This window comes from Sturnira hondurensis, unplaced genomic scaffold (assembly GCF_014824575.4).
Source record: "Sturnira hondurensis isolate 20B ecotype Veracruz unplaced genomic scaffold, ASM1482457v3 Scaffold0004136, whole genome shotgun sequence".
Taxonomy (NCBI): domain Eukaryota; kingdom Metazoa; phylum Chordata; class Mammalia; order Chiroptera; family Phyllostomidae; genus Sturnira; species Sturnira hondurensis.
In genome coordinates this window covers 45,203,805-45,221,709 of record NW_028076767.1, presented here as the reverse complement: position 1 = coordinate 45,221,709, position 17,905 = coordinate 45,203,805, and the positions used below count along the sequence as shown (strand labels likewise).

General features: G+C 35.5%; 1 protein-coding gene across 7 annotated transcripts in view; it reads left to right on the top strand.

The window, feature by feature from the left end:
* PPIG (peptidylprolyl isomerase G) overlaps positions 1-17,905 on the top strand; it is a 52,381-nt gene that overhangs the window by 18,828 nt on the left and 15,648 nt on the right. For all 7 annotated transcript variants that reach the window (XM_037044520.1, XM_037044516.1, XM_037044517.1 and 4 more), the window contains 3 exons: positions 279-366; positions 7,039-7,068; positions 7,156-7,295. In XM_037044520.1, the coding sequence (XP_036900415.1) occupies positions 279-366; positions 7,039-7,068; positions 7,156-7,295 (258 nt within the window). The remainder of the gene's footprint in view (positions 1-278; positions 367-7,038; positions 7,069-7,155; positions 7,296-17,905) is intronic.

The following is a 17,905-nucleotide window of genomic DNA, read 5'->3' as shown; positions in this document are numbered from 1 at the left end:
AAAAGAAAAATGAAGGACAGTTGTAAATGGAAAGAAAGGGGATTGATAGACTATTTCAATTTTATAGCAAGGGATTGAAAATTAGAAATATTTTAATCAGAAAAGTTGGGGAAAGGAATTGGTTAATATTTGATTCTTTTAACCTCAGTTTTATCTAAATTTTGTCTGGCTCTTAACTAGAGCACATGATATGAACACAAGATATGAAGAGGAGTGAAAATGGTTTGGGGGAGATAGTTTATGCCTGTTATGTAACTGGAAACTTTGCTTCTCTCTAGATGAGAGTTTTGCTGTCAAACACAACAAGGAATTTCTCTTGTCAATGGCCAACAGAGGAAAGGATACAAATGGTTCACAGTTTTTCATGTAAGTTTCTTATGATCAGACAGCTTAAAATATTCTTTTGGTGTATCTTTCTCTATGTGCCTGCCTTTGATCCCTAATAAGTAGACGAGGGATCCATAAGGGAGAGAATTTTTAAAGAAAGAAGAATAAAAAATTGAATAAGGGAATATTGTTGAAAGGGAAGTCGAACTGTACTGTTAAAGTTTTCAATGATGAAAACTTGCCAGGGAGACACAGGGGCCAACTTGAAGGGGTAGCATTCCCATTGGCCATATTAGAACAGTTTGACCATCAAAATAATGGTAGTATCAGATTATCAAATAAAACAGAAATCCAGGATTCCATATAGAAAATAAAAAATGAATGAGTAATGGGAAAAGCAGAAGTTGTTTCATAGTAGAATGCCAACTCATAAATGTAAAAAGAATCCTATAGTAGGAAAATCACCATTTTTCTCAGTAACTGATTCAGGAAAGAGTTATCTATAGGTGGTAAATTTAGAGAACATATTTAATAAGAAATAGGGTATTTCTGGTATCTCTTCATAATTAGTTAATTACAGAGAGTTAAATACAACAGTCCTCATTATTTAAGGATTCTGTATTTATGAATTTGTCTACTCACTAAAATATATTTGTAACCCCAGAGTCAATGCTGCTGATGTTTTCCAATTCTGACTACAAAAAATTTGTGATTAAGGCTCTTGTCAGGAATGCATATTTTTTTATTGTGTCCTGTGGGTACAGATTTGCTCTTCTTTCAAGAGCCTTAAATTCTTCTGGTATTAGGAGAATTTAATCTGTCAGTATATTGTAGTGTTTTCTATTTTATATTTCTGACTCTCTTCTTCAACAGTGAAAAACCTGTCTGCCATTATCTTCAGAATTATTATTCATTTGCTGAATTTTAAAACCAAAAATGCCATCCTGTATCGTTGAAAAGTAACCTGTTAACTAGAGTCCACTATTAATTTATAGCTATTTTTGTCTTTAGACAGAGCATGTAGTTATAATACCATGATAATAGTTACTTGGATTATTATTTTTTGGTGTGAATTTTATGTGGTTTTGTGACTCAAAACATGTTAGGTTCATTTCCTTCTGATTCTATTTCAGTTTATTCTCCCTGTCACCATGTTGTTTTGTTTTTTACTTATTTTAAGTTTATAAAACATTAACATGATTCCACAGGTCAAAACAAAAAGAATTCTCTTAAAGTATCACTCTCACCTAACTCTTTACTCCATTCCCATTTCCCCATTTTTCAACCATTTCTGCCCATCCATACTAGTAACCAACCTCCTTAGTTTCTGCTTTGTCTTCCTGTATTTCTTTTTGCACAAGCATAAGCACAGATACATATGGCTTTTTAAAATTTTCTCTTTTTCTAACTCAGTATATAGCATATTATATGTAATTTTGCTCTTTCACTTAATAATATACCCTGGATATAATCACTCCATATCAGGTCGTAGATACCTATCTCACTCCTTTTTTGCAGTTGCATAGTACTCTATTTTGTGTATACAGTGTGGAGCAAGTTTACAGTTGTTCAGTTGTTCATATGGAAAATAAACAATAAAAGTGAGACTTCCAGCCAAGATGGGGGCATAGCTAGACACACTGTGCTTCTTCACACAACCAAAATAAGTACAACAATTTAGGAACAAAATAACAACCAGAACTGACAGAAAATTGAACTGTATGGAAGTTGGACAACCAAGGAGATAAAATAGACACATTCCTCCAGACCAGTGGATGGGGCAGAGTCAGGCAGCTGAGCAGAGGGGTCGGCACAAAAAACAGTGGCACTGGGCCCACAAGAGGGCAGCAGGCAGACCCAGCAAGGCAGCGATTGTGAAGCAAGGTGCTGCATACAAGGTGGCTGGCTGACCAGGTGGTCCCATATTCACACACAGATGAACCAGGCGAAATTGGGGAATGAGACAGACCGCGGCAACCCAGGGTCCCAGGGCAGGAAACTAAAGCCTCAAAACACCGATTGAAAACACCTGTGGGGGTTGACTTGCAGGGAGAGATTCCCAACCTCAGAGGAGAGTTCGTGGGAGAGATCCACAGGGTTCTACAATGTATACAAGCCACCCACACGGGAAACAGCACCAGAACAGCCCAGTGTGCGTGGGGGTAGCAGTGGAAGGGACTGAAATTCTACAGAGAGCTGGAGCACCATTGTTCCCTCTTGGACCCCACCCCCACATGCAGCATCACAACCCAGCAACTGGGTTGCCCTACCCTGGTGAACACCTAAGGCTCCATCCCTCACTATGTAACAGATGCAACAAGACCAAAAAAAATGGCCCAAACGCAAGAACAGATCAGAGCTCCAGAACAAATACAACTAAGCCACAAAGAGAGAGGCAACCATCAGATACACAGTTCAAAACACTGGTGATCAGGATGCTCACAGAATTGGTTGAATTTGATCACAAATTAGATGAAAAAATGAAGGCTACACAAAGAGAAATGAAGGAAAATGCACAGAGAACCAATAGTGATAGAAAGAAAACTGGGACTCAAATCAGTGGAGTGGACCAGAAGGAAGAAAACATCCAACCAGAAAAGAATGAAGAAACAAGAATTCAGAAAAATGAGGAGAGGCTTGGGAACCTCCAGGACATCTTTAAACATTCCAACATCTGAATTATAGGGGTACCAGAAGGGGAAGAGGAAGAGCAACAAGTGCAAAATTTATTTGAACAAATAATAAAGAACTTCCTCAATCTGGCAAAGGAACTAGACTTCCAGGAAGTCCAGAAAGCTCAGAAAGTCCCAAAGATGTTGGACCCAAGGAGAAACATACCAAGGCACATCATAATTAGCCAAGATAAAAATGAAGGAGAAAATCCTAGAAGCAGCAAGAGATAAAGAGACAGTAACCTACAAAGGTGTTCCCATCAGACTGTCAGCTAATTTCTCAAAAGATACTTTTCAGGCAAGAAGGGGCTGGAAAGAAGTATTCCAAGTCATGAAATGTAAGAACCTACATAGAAGATGGCTCTATCCAGCAAAGCTTTCATTTAGAATGGAAAGGCAGATAAAGTGCTTCTCAGATAAGGTCAAGTTCAAGTAGTTCATCATCACCAAGCCCTTATTATATGAAATGTTAAAGGGACTGGTCTAAGAAAAAGAAGATAAAAAATATGAACAGTGAAAGAACAGCAAACTCACAGTTGTTAACAACCACACCTAAAACAAAAGCAAACTAAGTGAACAGCTAGATCAGGAGCAGAGTCACAGAAATGGAGACCACATGGAAGGTTAGCAACAGGGGAGTGGGAGGAGGAGAGAAGGGTAAAGGTACAGAGAATAAGTAACAGATGGTAGGCAGAAAATAGACGGGGCGGGGGAGAATAATATGGGAAATGTAGAAGCTAAAGAACTTATGACACATGGACATGAATTAAAGGGGAATCTAGGTAGAAGAGGGTGTGAGATGGGACAACTGTAATAGCATAATCAATAAAAATTATTTAAAATAAAAGAATACAGGAACTAGTATAAAGGACACATGAACAACAACTAAGGGGGGTGGAAATGGGCGGGAGTGGGGAGCACCGGGGGGTGGGCTGGGATGGGAGTAAAAGACAGAAAATTGTACTTGAACAATAATTACATTTTTTAAAAAAGAATGAACTGTTACTTGTACCCACAACTGTAAACCCACTTTTGCCCCACCCTGAATACTGTAGAATATGGGTCTTTATCACTTTTAATTGTAAACAACTTTATTATGTTTGTTGTAGAAAAATTAGACAACACAAATAAAAGGAAAACAACAGTCTCATCCCCAGAGCACCTTTCTAATAACACTGTATGTAGAGTGTTGCACATACTTTATAATCAACTTTTGGACATAATATAAATCTCTTCGCGTAACAGTAAATATTAATTAACAGTTTAATAGGTACATGTTAATTCATTATTTAAATGTACCGTGCTTTATTTATTTAATTAACCTATTTTTTTGAACATTTGGTTTGGTTTCTTTTTTTCAGGTTGCTGCAGTGAACACTTTGCCTATTATTCGATGCATTTTAATTATTTTCTATAAATTGCTAGAGGCTTACTCACTAAAATATTTACACATTTTTAAATCTTTCCATGTTGATTGCTGCATTGACTTCCAAAAAAGAAATATGTTTTACTTAGCAGTAAATGCCAGTTTTCCCATATCCTTCACAACACTGACGATTATCATTAATTTTTTTTATGTAAAATTCTTCCTGTGCTAACCACCATCCCTTCGTTAATTTCATATAATCTTGCAAGTGTATTCTCTGAATCTTCCCTCTTCATGTTGATTTCTCCTTACCTCTTTACATTTCTAGATAACTCTTATTTACTTCTCCTGTATTTTGTTGCCTTTGGACAGAAACAACTTCAGTTTTTAGTTAAAATTATTTTAAATCTTGGTAACATATATAAAAATTTGCCATTTTAGTCAGTGGTGAAGGTATGATTCAATGGTATTATATTTATAGTGCTGTCACTATAGTTACAGTTAACTATAACTGTATATAGTTAAAACTATAACTATAACTATCGTGGAGATAGTGGTGTTACTATCACCACTATTTCCAAAACTGTTTCATCATCCCAGAGACTAACCATTTCCCTTTGTCCCCAGCCTCTGATAACCTCTATTCTACTTTCTGTCTATGAATTTTCCTATCCTGGTTATATAAATGGGATCATACAATATTCTATCCATTTCACTTAGCATATTTTCAGGATGCATCTATATTGTAGCATGTATCAAAACTTCATTCCTTTATGGTTGAATATCACTTCAATATATATACATACCACGTTTTGTCTATATTCATCTGTTGATGGGAATTGTGTTGTTTGTACCTTTTGGTTATTGCGAATTATGCTGCTTAGCACATTGACGTGCACGTATTTGTTTGAGTTCCTGTTTTCAATTATTTTGTATGTATACCTAGATACTGAACTGCTGAATCAGGTAGTAATTTACATTTAGCTTTTTGAGAAGCCATCAAAATGCTTTCCATAGTGATTGCATCACTTTGTGTGTCCACCACCATCACAGTAGAAGAGTTCTCCATTTTCTGTATCCTCATCATACTTTTTTACCACTTTCAGAATGATCATGAAAGTACTGTGAAATTGCTTTAGGGACTATAAATAAATGCTGCTGAGCAAGTGAATTTGTAAATACAGAATCTGTGTACTGAGGATTGAATATATCTAGATGTAAATTGTGTGTGTGTGTGTGTGTGTGTACTGAAAGTAATGTAATGCAAATACATATGGTATGCATCTAGGTTTTTACATTTTTAGGTGCTTTTAGCAAGTGAGTATAGCTATTGTAGTAAAAAAACAATAGGTTATTAGTTTTAAAAATAAGGTGAACTTTTAAAAATACATGTATGTGTTAGTTAGATTTTTTTAGTAGTGTTGTGTGTGTTTAAACCAAAGTTTAGCTTAACTTATGTTTCTTCTTTCAAATTTCTAATGTCATTTTTGATCAGAGTTTTTAAAAATAATAAATCTTAAACAGTGCACATCTTCAATTTATTAGTATGTCCTAGTAGCTAGCTACTCAGGTAGCAGCCTTCTTTTTTTTTTTTTTTTTTTTTTAAGATTTTATTTATTTTTAGAGCAAGAGAGAGAAGGAGGGAAACATCAATGTGTGGTTGCCTCTTGCATTCCCCCTACTACTGGGAACCTGGTCCACAACCCAGGCATGTGCCCTGCCTGGGAATTGAACTAACGAACCTCTGGTTCACCAACCAGCATTCAATCCACCCCAGCCAGGGTGGGTAGCAGCCTTCTTAATGACAAAGCTTTTTAAGGCTGATGTGGAGAAAAGAAACATTTTAAAAAATTATTTTATTTTCAAAAAGGTACTTTTTCTTTCTTGGGGTTTTCTTCAGAGTTTTAATCAAGATCTTCAGCATGAAATTTACTTTTATGTCAGGGGGAACAAACTCGAAGGGCTACACATCTCAGGCACATAACATAAGTAAAGACTGTTGGGACAAGAAACTAAACTGTTAATCTCTATATGAAAGAAGAAAGAGATTCTCAGTCTGGCCAATTATTTCCACGTGCTGGGTACCACATCCTCCAGATTTCCAAAGGGTCTGTAATCTGGATTTTTATGTAAAAGTATCCAAAAATTTAAGTGTGTTGGCAGGTAATTTAATAATTTATAAATACTATGTGGATTATTTCACTTCAGGTTCAACAGAAAGTATGTGAAGGCCATCAGAGGATGGTGTGTGCTTTAACTGTTTAAAGTGTTAAGATTAAAAACACTATTGTTAAACCCATAAACTAGTGGAATGGTTTGACAACTTTTGGTGTGTCCATACAGTAGAACATTATACAACCCTGAATATTCAGTAAGAACCCAGTTTGGATAGAAGTAACACCAAAATGTTAACTTTAAATACATGTAATTGTCCCACAATGTTTAGGTATTACTTTTATAGTCAGAACAATTTCTGAAAATTCATTATGTGGAAAGCATCTTGCATTCTATTCTACTTATGGTTAATGTAGTAAGAGTCTATTATGTTAATATATTATATGATTTGTTTGCAACTTTGTTTCCAATGCAGTTATTTTCTTTTCCTTTTTAGAGATGCTAACTTTGTTTTTCTCTGACTTTGTTTTTATCCTTCTGTCTGATGATTTCCAAAAGAACAACGAAACCAACTCCTCATTTAGATGGGTAAAGATTATTTTAATTTTATATTCTACTTTAAATTAATATTAAAATAGGAAGCTTTTATTTAATCACTTTTACTTGACTCTTTAGGCATCATGTTGTTTTTGGGCAAGTGATTTCTGGTCAAGAAGTTGTGAGGGAGATAGAAAACCAGAAAACAGATGCAGCTAGCAAACCTTTTGCTGAGGTGCGGATACTCAGTTGTGGAGAGCTAATTCCCAAGTCGAAAGGTAAGAGCAAGTACCTATTTCTGATAAATCTTATGGATACACAACAAGCAGACACTCTAAATAGTTGGTGTAAGGGTCACACTAGACTGAATATAAATATGAGGTTTTTGTGTTTTGAACATGTTTTTATTTTTTAGATGTGTTTTACCTTTATACTTTCATTTCCTTTAGAACCAGTTAACTTTTTCTTATTACTAATTTACAGTAATTTGTCCTCCTGCTTCTACCTTTAAAACAAAAAGAAACTCAGTTGTCTATATAGAATGGAAAACAGATTCTTTTCTAAGGAAAGAGACATTATAAAGAAGTTGACAATTGAAGAGAATAACATAGACTAGGAAACTTTAGGGAAATGAATTATTTCCCCTTCATGCATTGCATCTGGCATGTTTATGTAACTCTTATAGTTATTACAGATAATTGGGTCTGACATTAAAATAACGGGATTACTTTTAAAATTGTGTAGAAAGCAATAAAATATTGAATTGGCTCTTCCATTCTTACTGGTCTAGGGACCAATAACATCAGTACTTAGTTTTCATGATTAATGAAGGTAGGTGAGAGTCATCTGTAATATTTTGTGATCCTCACAGTAGCCCTTTAATATTATTTCCCCTATTTTATAGCTGAAGATATGTTTACCACATCAGGGAACTAGGTCTCAAACCCAAGTATGCTGATTCCAGATCTAGAGTTCTTACTGTTAATGTTGCTAATTCATTGTTTGTTAACATTTCTTTCAGAATTGTCCTGAGTAGAACATTCTGTTCTGAAGTTTGGGTATACTGATTTCCTCTGTAACATTTAGAAATATGCACATTTTTAGCAGAGGGGTATAGCTCAGGGGTAGAAATATGCACATTTTGTTTTGTTTTATTTTTAAAAGACCCAAGGTGGTCATAGAGAAGTCTTAATTTTGATTTTTTGTCTCTGCATTCGATTTTGATTCTGATGATTTCCCTTTTTTATCAGTCACATCAAATATGTACCTCATAAACCACTGCAGGAATATGCTGCAGCTAATAATGTGTATATAACTTCTTGGTGTTCATGACTCTGGCTATCCCTTATTTACAAATAACAGATATAATGTATGCCTTGTGTTTCCGACAATTCCATAAAGAATGAGGCTTTGCTGAGTATCTTAAATTTGTAAAAAAAAAAATTTTTTTTACATTTCTATTTATTTTTCAGTTACAGTTAACATTATGAGTTTCAGGAATATAATAAGGTGATAAGACATTCATGTACTTTAATCACTGTTTTAAAAAGGAAAAAGTAAGAAGCCATCTGTATTAATGTGTGCAGACTTTAGAACTTGAACTTACTGATATTTAACTCTTAGAGTGTTGTCTGTATGATTGGAATATTTTGTTTTAAAATAATATTTTTCCCATATCATCTAGGAAATCTTCATCTTTTTTTCTCTACTAACAGTTAGGTTTTTTTCCTCCTTCTTTTCACATTTTGTAGTCTTTAAAGTAACTGTGCCAGGATCCATTCTCTGCTTATAAAAGTTAACAATGCTATCCTCGCCTGGTGGTTCAGTTGTTTGGAGTGTTGTTCCATATACCAAAACGTTGGGGGATTTGATTTCCAGTCCGGGCATCTCCAGGAGGCAACTAATTGATGTTACTCTCACACCTGTGTCTGTCTGTCTGTCTGTCTCTCCCTCCCTTCCCCCTCCCCCTCCCTCCCTTCCCCCCCCTTCTTCCTCTTCCCCCACCCTTCCTCTCTCCCTCTCTCTCCCCCCTAAAATAAATAAACAAATCCTCAGGTGAGGACTGAAAACAAAAAGTTAAGAATACTATGTGGTTTATTTAGAATAAATACTGAAGAACTGAAAAAAAAGCTTATATTTTAAACCATAAACAGTTATCATAGACTCTCATAATGTTGGAGTGAAGATTCTTTGGCTATTAAAAGGTCAATGTTTTAATAGTTGTTGAAAGGATGAGAATGCCACTCTTTATTATTTGTGCCCTTATTTTGACCTGAAGAGATGGATGCTAATTTTGCCCATGGCATTCTGGCCAGGAAGTTGTACTGAAAGTTGGTGTAGTGTCTTAGTTTGTGTTCCTCAAATTCATGTTGAAGAAACATACCTTGCCCTTAATCAGTTTCAGCAGTTAAGGAAGATTTGCCCTTTATTAGTGTCTGCCCAGTAGTTCCTGAAGAAGTCAGATTTGTTTCTAACCATATTTCCCATGCCCATGCTGTTCATGATGACACTGTGGAAAAGAGGAAGAGATCTTTATGTTTGAGATCACACAGTTTGGCAACTGTTATTTTATAGTCCTTCAATTGGTCAGAATCTTTTTTTGTATTTTAAATTGGGAATAAAAAAAATTTAAATTTAAAAACCTCGTTTGAGAGATTAACGCCCCAATTTAAAAAGAAATAAATGCAGAATCTTTTTTTCCCTTTTTCTAACTTCCTGAAAGAAAACAAAAAGACTTCTGAAGAAATCTGACTGTCTGAGCCCACCTGTAAATAGTCTTGGTGAGTCTTGGCAATCTTCTTAGGCCTTTCTCCCGTTTGCTGATGCAAGATTGGCAGTTCTGCTTTTCATGGCTATTTGAATGTGCTTGAGAAGGTTCAGAGTCAAAGAGAACAACCTTCTAATAGATGCTGAGGTAGAACACTGGAGACTAATAAAAGCTGCATCTCTGAGGCTTTCAAGGGACATAGTAGAGGGTAGAACACAGAGCTCCAGAGAATGGTACCGCTACCTAGAATAAGGTATTCCTTGTGTTTTCAAGAGTTGGAATGAACTCAAATCACACTAGTCTCTTCAGAGTTCAGTTGTTAAGAGAGGCCTGTCTACTGTGGCCATGCAACAAGAGGTGAAGCCGTTGCTATATTACAGAGTACACAAAAACACTAGTTCTTAATTGTGGCAACATATCAATAAATAGTTATATGAGCAGAAATTTTGCACATATATGGTAGGAAACAGCTTGCTTGGCAGTTCAGAAAGAACAACACAGTAGAGGAGGCAGCTGGTAAATCTTGTACTTGGGAGACAGTGGAGAACACCAGAGTTGTTTCTATGGTAGTAGGAAATTGTTGAAAAGAGGAGACCAGTGCTATGGAACAAAAATACCTAAAGAAGGTCTATTTTAAGGATACTTCTACTCTTTATTTCAGAATTTATTTTCATAATTTCCCAGAAATTTTCTTACTATTAAGGTTTCATGTGAAATTCATTGGTATATACCCTGGCCGGTGTGTCTCGGTTGGCTGGGCATCATCTCCCAGACCATAAGGTCTCAGGTTTGTTTCATAGTAAGGGCATATGCTTTCTTAGGTTGTAGGTTCAATCCCCAGTCAGGACACCTATGAAAGCCAACCAACTGATGTTTCTCTCGATCTCTTTCTCCCTCCCTTCCCCTCTGAAATCAGTGAGCATGTCCTTGTCTAAGGAGAAAAAAAAGGGAAACAAATACATTGATATAGAATCTATGGATCTCAAAAATGTAAGGCAGCATTTTCTTTCTTTTTTTAAATTTATTTTGAATTTATTAGGGTTACATTGGTTAATAAAATTATGTAGGTTTCAGACAGCATTTTCTTACCTTAGATTTTTACAAGTAAAATGTTGTGGAGTTTGTTTGTTGTCAGTAAAGTCAATTCCTAATTAGTAAGATTGAACCACATCTTACCCTAGCTCCCTACCAAAGGTAAGTGAACAGGTTTGGGAAATTATTTTACGTAGTGATAAGCAAACTACAAAATTCTAAACCGACCAAAAATGGCCCAGGAATTGAAAGTGTTACCATTTATAATTCCTTTTCATCCATTTTAATTAACTTTCATTGAGGTTTTGCTTTTACTACTGTTTCATTTTGCCTTAAGGATACTTATGCTTGTAAGATACTTTGAAATAGATTTTGTATAAATGGTTAGGCAGAGAGGTGGGGGTTTTTTGGAGGAAGGGGTGGAAACAGTTGTCATACTTGGAAGTTTAAAGATTTGTATTTTAAAATTTAATAAATTCATTTGGTTCAAAATTTAAAAAGCATAAAAGTAAGTCAATAAAAATTATCCCCATATCTGTCCATCCGTTTCCATTCCCAAATTTTGTGCAGCATTCCACGTGTATGTGAATGCTGATCATGTAAGGTACATTTTTAGAAGTGGTGTTAACAAATTATAGGAGTCATGCATTTGTAATTTTGGTAGACATTGCTACTAGAATATAAGAAAATAAAATTGTACCCTTTGCAGAGCCACGTATTATCAAACTAGTTAATCTTTGCCAGCCTAAAAGTTTTTTAAAAAGCTAGTTTTAATTTTTATTTCTCTAAGGTGATTATTGTTAGCATTTCCTAAAAACTTATTTATAATTATTTTTATATTACATTATTGCTAACTGCTATCCCCTGCCCCCATTTGTACTCATTCTGTTCTTTTCTGAAATTTTAATCCTTCTGTTATTTCTGTTCTGCTTAGAAAATTTTCCTTAGCCACTTTTTAAGGATAGGTGTGCTGGTAACAGATTATCTTAGTTTTATTAAAATGTCTTTATTTACTTTTCCTTTGATGTTTTCACTGGTTGTAAAAATCTGGGTTGATCATTCTTTCAGCACATAAAACAGTGTTACACCACTTTCTTCTGAACTCGCTAGTTTCAAATGAGAAGTCTTTTGTCTCCCAAATCATTGTTCCCCTATAACTGTTTCTCTCTGCTTTCAATGTGTATGTATATGTATTTTTTTGTATTTAGTTTTCAGAAATTTGATTTTGTGGGTTACCTAGAGTTTATCCCTTTTTAGGTTTGCTTAGCCTCTTGGATATGTAGGTCTGTAGATTGGGCCAAACATGGGAAATTTTCTGCCACCATTCTATTTTATTGTTTTCAGCTTCAAACTATTTTTCCTTCTCAGATTCTAATAAGACAAATGTTTGATCTTTTGTTTATTGTTCTACAGTACTCTTAATCTCTGCTCATATTTTGCTTTGTTTTTTTAAAATATATTTCTGATATTCAGGTTAGATCATTTCTGTTGGTCTTCCTTCTGATTCACTGGCATTTTTCTATGTCATCTCCACTCTGCTATAAACCTGTTCCACTGACCAAGTTTAGTAGATTTTTGTTATGTTTCACTTCTAAAATTTCCATTTGACACTTTATATCTTCTTTATTCCTGAAAGGTTTTCTTTTCTTTTACTTTTATGCATTTGCTTAAAAAGTGTTAATAATTGCATGTTGAAGCATTTTTAAGATGGCTTTAAATTCTTGTGAGTTTTAACATCTGTGTCTTCTGGGTGTTGGCATTTTTTTATTGTCTTTTCTTACTAAGTTGTGATTTTCCTGGTTCTTGGTATTATTAGTGAATTTTTATCTTTTTTTTGTATCTTGAACTTTTGGGGTATTATAAGACTCTGGATTCTGTTTAAATTTTCTATTTTATCAGGCAGTCACCTTATTTGGGTTTAACATGTAGATCCTGGCCTACTTGTGTGGACTGTGGTTTCAATGATAATTCAGTTTTCAGAGCCCTTGCAGTGAGTGCTCTTTCTTGTGTGCTTCATTTGTGTGCTACCCAGTGGCCCTGCTAAAAACCTTGATGTATTCAACACTGTAGTTTAATTCTCAAACCTTTTGCTGTATTAGTTTTGGTCAGTTTCACCTGGGGGTCTGCCCAAGACTTCATATATGTTTAAACAATCCCTTTCTTAAGTTTCCTTCTTTCTGAAATCCATGCCCATTTGCCAGTGCAGGGATAGGCCTCCGCCTTGGTGCCCACTGACATCACCCTGGCAGGGCCGTGGGGGGAGTATTACGTGTATATTGGAAATTCAAGTTCTCTTCCTCGTCTCTGCTGGCATAACCAAGAGGGAGAAGGTGATCCTTTCTTTTCCTTGTGTTTTCTTAGAGTAGGGCAGGCATTGGCAGTAATTTCTTTTGTCCTGCTGAATCATTCTTTTTCCAGTCCTTTGTCTGGAGAGAGCTTTTCATGGGGCTTTTAAAAATATGTACCTGTTGGTATTTCTGAGTTGGTTCTCCAGCATGAAATCTAGGGTATATCGGAGGCAAATTGAAAACTACCATGTCATCCTCCAGAGATTCCTAGCCACTCTACAGATATTCCCACTACTTTTTCTTGACCCTATTTCTAATCCTAATAATACCCAGTGCTTATTTTGAAAACATATATTTGTTCCATTTGATTGATACACTAGAAAACAGTTTGAACATAACAGAAATTTCAGCTTTGCTTGTGCATGATTTTGTCTATAAGAAACACTAAGTGAATGCAGAAAATCATATCCAGCTGAACAGCTCCACAGGAATACACCAAAATCATACATGCACACACCTCAAACATGTATTAAGCTACCTCAGTTCGTCACTTACGGTGAGTTACACCTAAGCACAATTTACTGAAACTTCCCATCTGGTTTCAGATCACTCTTCTTCCACTACATTACAGTAACTCACAAGCTGCAGCCCTTCTTACTGATGTTCACTTCCACAGGCAAACCCCAGGTCTTTTTCAAAATAAAGTACCTTACTGTCTTCCTTCCTTCTTTCCTTTCTTCTTTCCTTTCTTCTTTCCTCCCTCGTTCCCTCCCTCCCTCCCTCCCTCCCTTCCTCCCTCCCTTCCTCCCTTCCTTCCTTCCTCCTCCTTTCTTCTTTTCTTATTTACCATCTAACATGTGTAAAACTTTACTGCAGTTTTATTAGTCTTTTTAAAAATGTATTGCCGAAGTTTTTGAATTTTGTGCCCCAGTTCCATTTTTCTCATAAGCTATGTGGTGTTACTGTACAGTTTTTCATTGTACAGTGAATTATAGGAATACATACATTGTATAACGGAAGTGACTAGTTTTACAAAGCATTTCCACTTTCCTTTTGTCCTTATTGATGATACTCCTAAATTCAGATACAATTTATAATCAGAGTTTCTAGAAAATTTATCAAGTATATATTTTCTGATGCTGTTTGCTATTCAATTCACACTTGTCGTCCTTATTTTCCAAATGGATTGTGAATTCTGAGGGCAGAGTGCATGTCTTAAAAAGTTCTCTGTGGAACTTCCCCATATACTCTACAGTTCTTTCTCTCCATGTCTTGGCATCATGTTGGACATATTATCTGATACTAATCAGTTAAACATACTTGTTCATTGAGAAAGATAAAATTTCAGTTAGATTTACAATGTTCCTAAATCATATTTTTAAATTTAGGGTAATACAAATTTTGAAACTAAAGCCACATTCTACTAATAAAATATAATATTGATAATGTTGCCCTGGCTGGTGTAGCTCAGTGGATTGAGCGCAGGCCTGCGAACCACACGATCGCGGTTCAATTCCCAGTTAGGGCACATGCCTGGGTTTCAGGCCAGTTCCCAGTTCCCGGTTCCCAGCAGCGGATGCATGAGAAGCAACCATACATTGATGTTTCTCTCCCTCTCTCCTTCCCTTCCCCTCTAAAAGATAAATTTAAAAAAAAAAAGATAATGTCATGTCTCTGATTTTTGCCTTTTTACTCATCTGCTCTTTACTACCATTTTTTTTTGATCAATTTCTTTTTTTTTCCTAAACATATATAGGAAAGGGGCACAAAAATTAAATTTGCACATGAAACAATGCTGACAAATATTGAAAGAGGGGAACCTCTTCAACCTTAGCCCTTTCAAAGCTATCTTCCAATGCATCTTTTCTTAAATACAGTTTATTTTCCTTTTATAGTTGTCATGATACTCAGGTAGATTATATTACCATAAAAATAGTTACAATCTCTTTCTAACCTTCCATATTAGTGTGATATCTTGCTTTACTCATATTTTCTTGACAAGTAATGTGTAAACTAAATAATGCTGTTTGAAATACATTTTGTGGGGAGAATGGGCTTGCTTTTTTAAAAAAATAATTTTATTTATTTATTTTTAGAGAGAGGGGAGGGGAAGGAGAAAGAGTGGGAGAGAAACATCAATGTGTGGTTGCCTCCCATGTGTCCCCCACTGGGGACCTGGCCCACAACCCATGCATGTGGCCTGGCCGGGAACCGAACCGGCGACCCTTTGCTTCACAGGGTCAATCCACTGAACTACACCAGCCAGGGCTGGGCTTGCTTTTTAAAGAAACAAATGGCAGAGTGTTTCTCATAGGAAAGAATCCCAATGCAAAATAAATAGAAAAGTTGGAACTGATAAGTAAACTTTGTTAATCATGGGGTAAAGTATCAGTCAAGTAAATTTAACCACTATGTTTTGTACTTTTATTTCACTTTTATATTATGTGGCCTGAGGTATTTTTATTTAGAGTTATACATAATCACTGAATTTATTTTCTTCCCCTTAGATTTCTTTAAGTCTGAGCCCCACCTACCCTTCTAATGTCCTTGGGTTTTTAGTATATATAAGTAGATGTTTCAGGTTATCCATATTTGCATATCCACTCTGCCTCACCAGCAACAGTGGCCTTACGTTTGGATTAATGTTTGACCTCATGGGATAAGATAGGCTTCACTCAGCAGTAAGTTTATTTACCTTTAAGAAATGATACAGGACAGAAAACTGCATGGCTTGTATAGGAGCAACACTTTGGAGACCTCATAAATTCTAGGCAGAGCTTGTGTATGTCTCAGGCATCTCACATTGGACATATTCATTGTCCTGAGCACAACTGACTGAAGAAGCCTTTACCTCTGGGTCCCTTCACTTTTTTTACCTTGTTCCTATTCTTCAGTGCAGCAGCTTGTCATTGATACTAGAAAAGCTATCTTGACAGAGAACCACAAGTCCTTAACCAAATATATAGTGACTTCAACCAGATTCTGATTTACTGTGAATTAGTACATACCTGTAAATTTTGAGTTAAGAGTGTTAAGAATGATTTGGCCAAATGCCAAATCCTCAGGTGTTCCTAAAGCTAAAGAAAGGAAAGATTACAAACTAGCTGTTAAACCTTTCAGTAAAGTCATATAAACAGAAAGCCAACAGTTAGTCCAAAGATGTATTTTCTTCATTCTATTTGATTTGCCTGTTGTGGAAAACATTAATATATAGAGAGGTGATTAAAACAGTATAACAACAAAATACCCATATGAATTAACCAGCTTCAAAAATTAATTCATAGACAATCTCTTTTTACCTATTCCTGGCCAGTTCTCTATTTTCTGTTATTTTGAAGCAAATTGTGGTATAACATTTTATTGATAAATATTTTATTATTTCTAAAAGATGGCTTTAAAAAATAACCAACATCATAATAATATGAAAACATATACATACACACGTTTCTAAAAATAAAAATCTCACAGTATTCAAATTCCTGATTGTTTCATTGATGGTAAAAACATTTTTAAATGTTTTATTTATTTATTTTTAGACAGAGGGGAAGGCCGGGAAAGAAACATCAATGTGTGGTTGCCTCTCACATGGTCCACACCGGGGAACCTGGCCCGAAACCCAGGTGTGTACCCTGACTGGGAATTGAACCTGCAACCCTTTGGTTCACAGGCCGGCACTCAGTCCACTGAGCCACACCAGCCAAGGCTCATGTTAATTTTTTGACATTTCAATCCAAATAAGGTTCAAACATTAGGGCTGATCTTACAAGACTTTGTTGTTTTTTCAATAGGGGCCAACACCATCTTCCTTTATATTTTTCCTTGAGATTTGTTGATCAGTCTAAGTCATTTGTCCTATAGTGTTTTCCAATATTGTACACACTGGATTTTACTTGATGCACCTATATATTTTGTAATGTGTTCTTTCTGTACTTCTATTTCATGTAACTGTAGTCCTAGAAAATTGATTGGATGCAGTTTTGATTTTTTTTAAGTTCTTTTTGATAGGAGCAGGAAGTCACATAAGACAGGTTGTCTTTGTGCTCTACAGAGTCCATTGATGATCAGTTAGTTGTGAAATGATGATATTCTAACCCTGATTTCTACATTTATTCCTGGAATACTTTTGATAAAGAGCATCTTCATCTACTATTTAGTTAGCCAGTCGTACAGTTCATACAGGAAAAGAAGGATAAATGCTTTGCATTTTACTTACCAATATCATTATGAACTGATAGATTCTAATGTAGTTGATGTGTTCCAGTTTATTGTAGCTATCTGTATATCAGTGGTTTTTCATCTTTGGCTTGAATTCATTTTTTAAGGCCACCATGATTTGAATTAGAATACCTTTAAATTAGTTGTGCTCTATCCAGTTTGTCATATCTTTCCCCAAATCCTGTTTTAATATATCTGGTTAACTTCATTTATCTATGTTACTTGCCTAGTTCTTAAATTATTTTAATTTCAAAATTTTTGGTAGACACCTCAAAATATTGTTATTAATCATTGGCAAATGACCACCCTCTGTTGTAAGTCTTCTCTTCAACTAAAGCAGAATTTCTTAATCTTAGGAGAATGCATAAGCTGGAAACATAAGCCCATGCTAATGGAATCATGTTCCTTATCTTTCCACATTTGTGCAAACTTTTTTTCTTCTATTTCTCTCCTCCAGTTATGCTTGCAGTCTTGATAAAAGAAAAAGTCGAGCCCTGGCTGGTGTAGCTCAGTGGATTGAGCTCGGGCCTGCAAACCACACGATCGCGGTTCGATTCCCAGTCAGGGCACATGCCTGGGTTGCAGG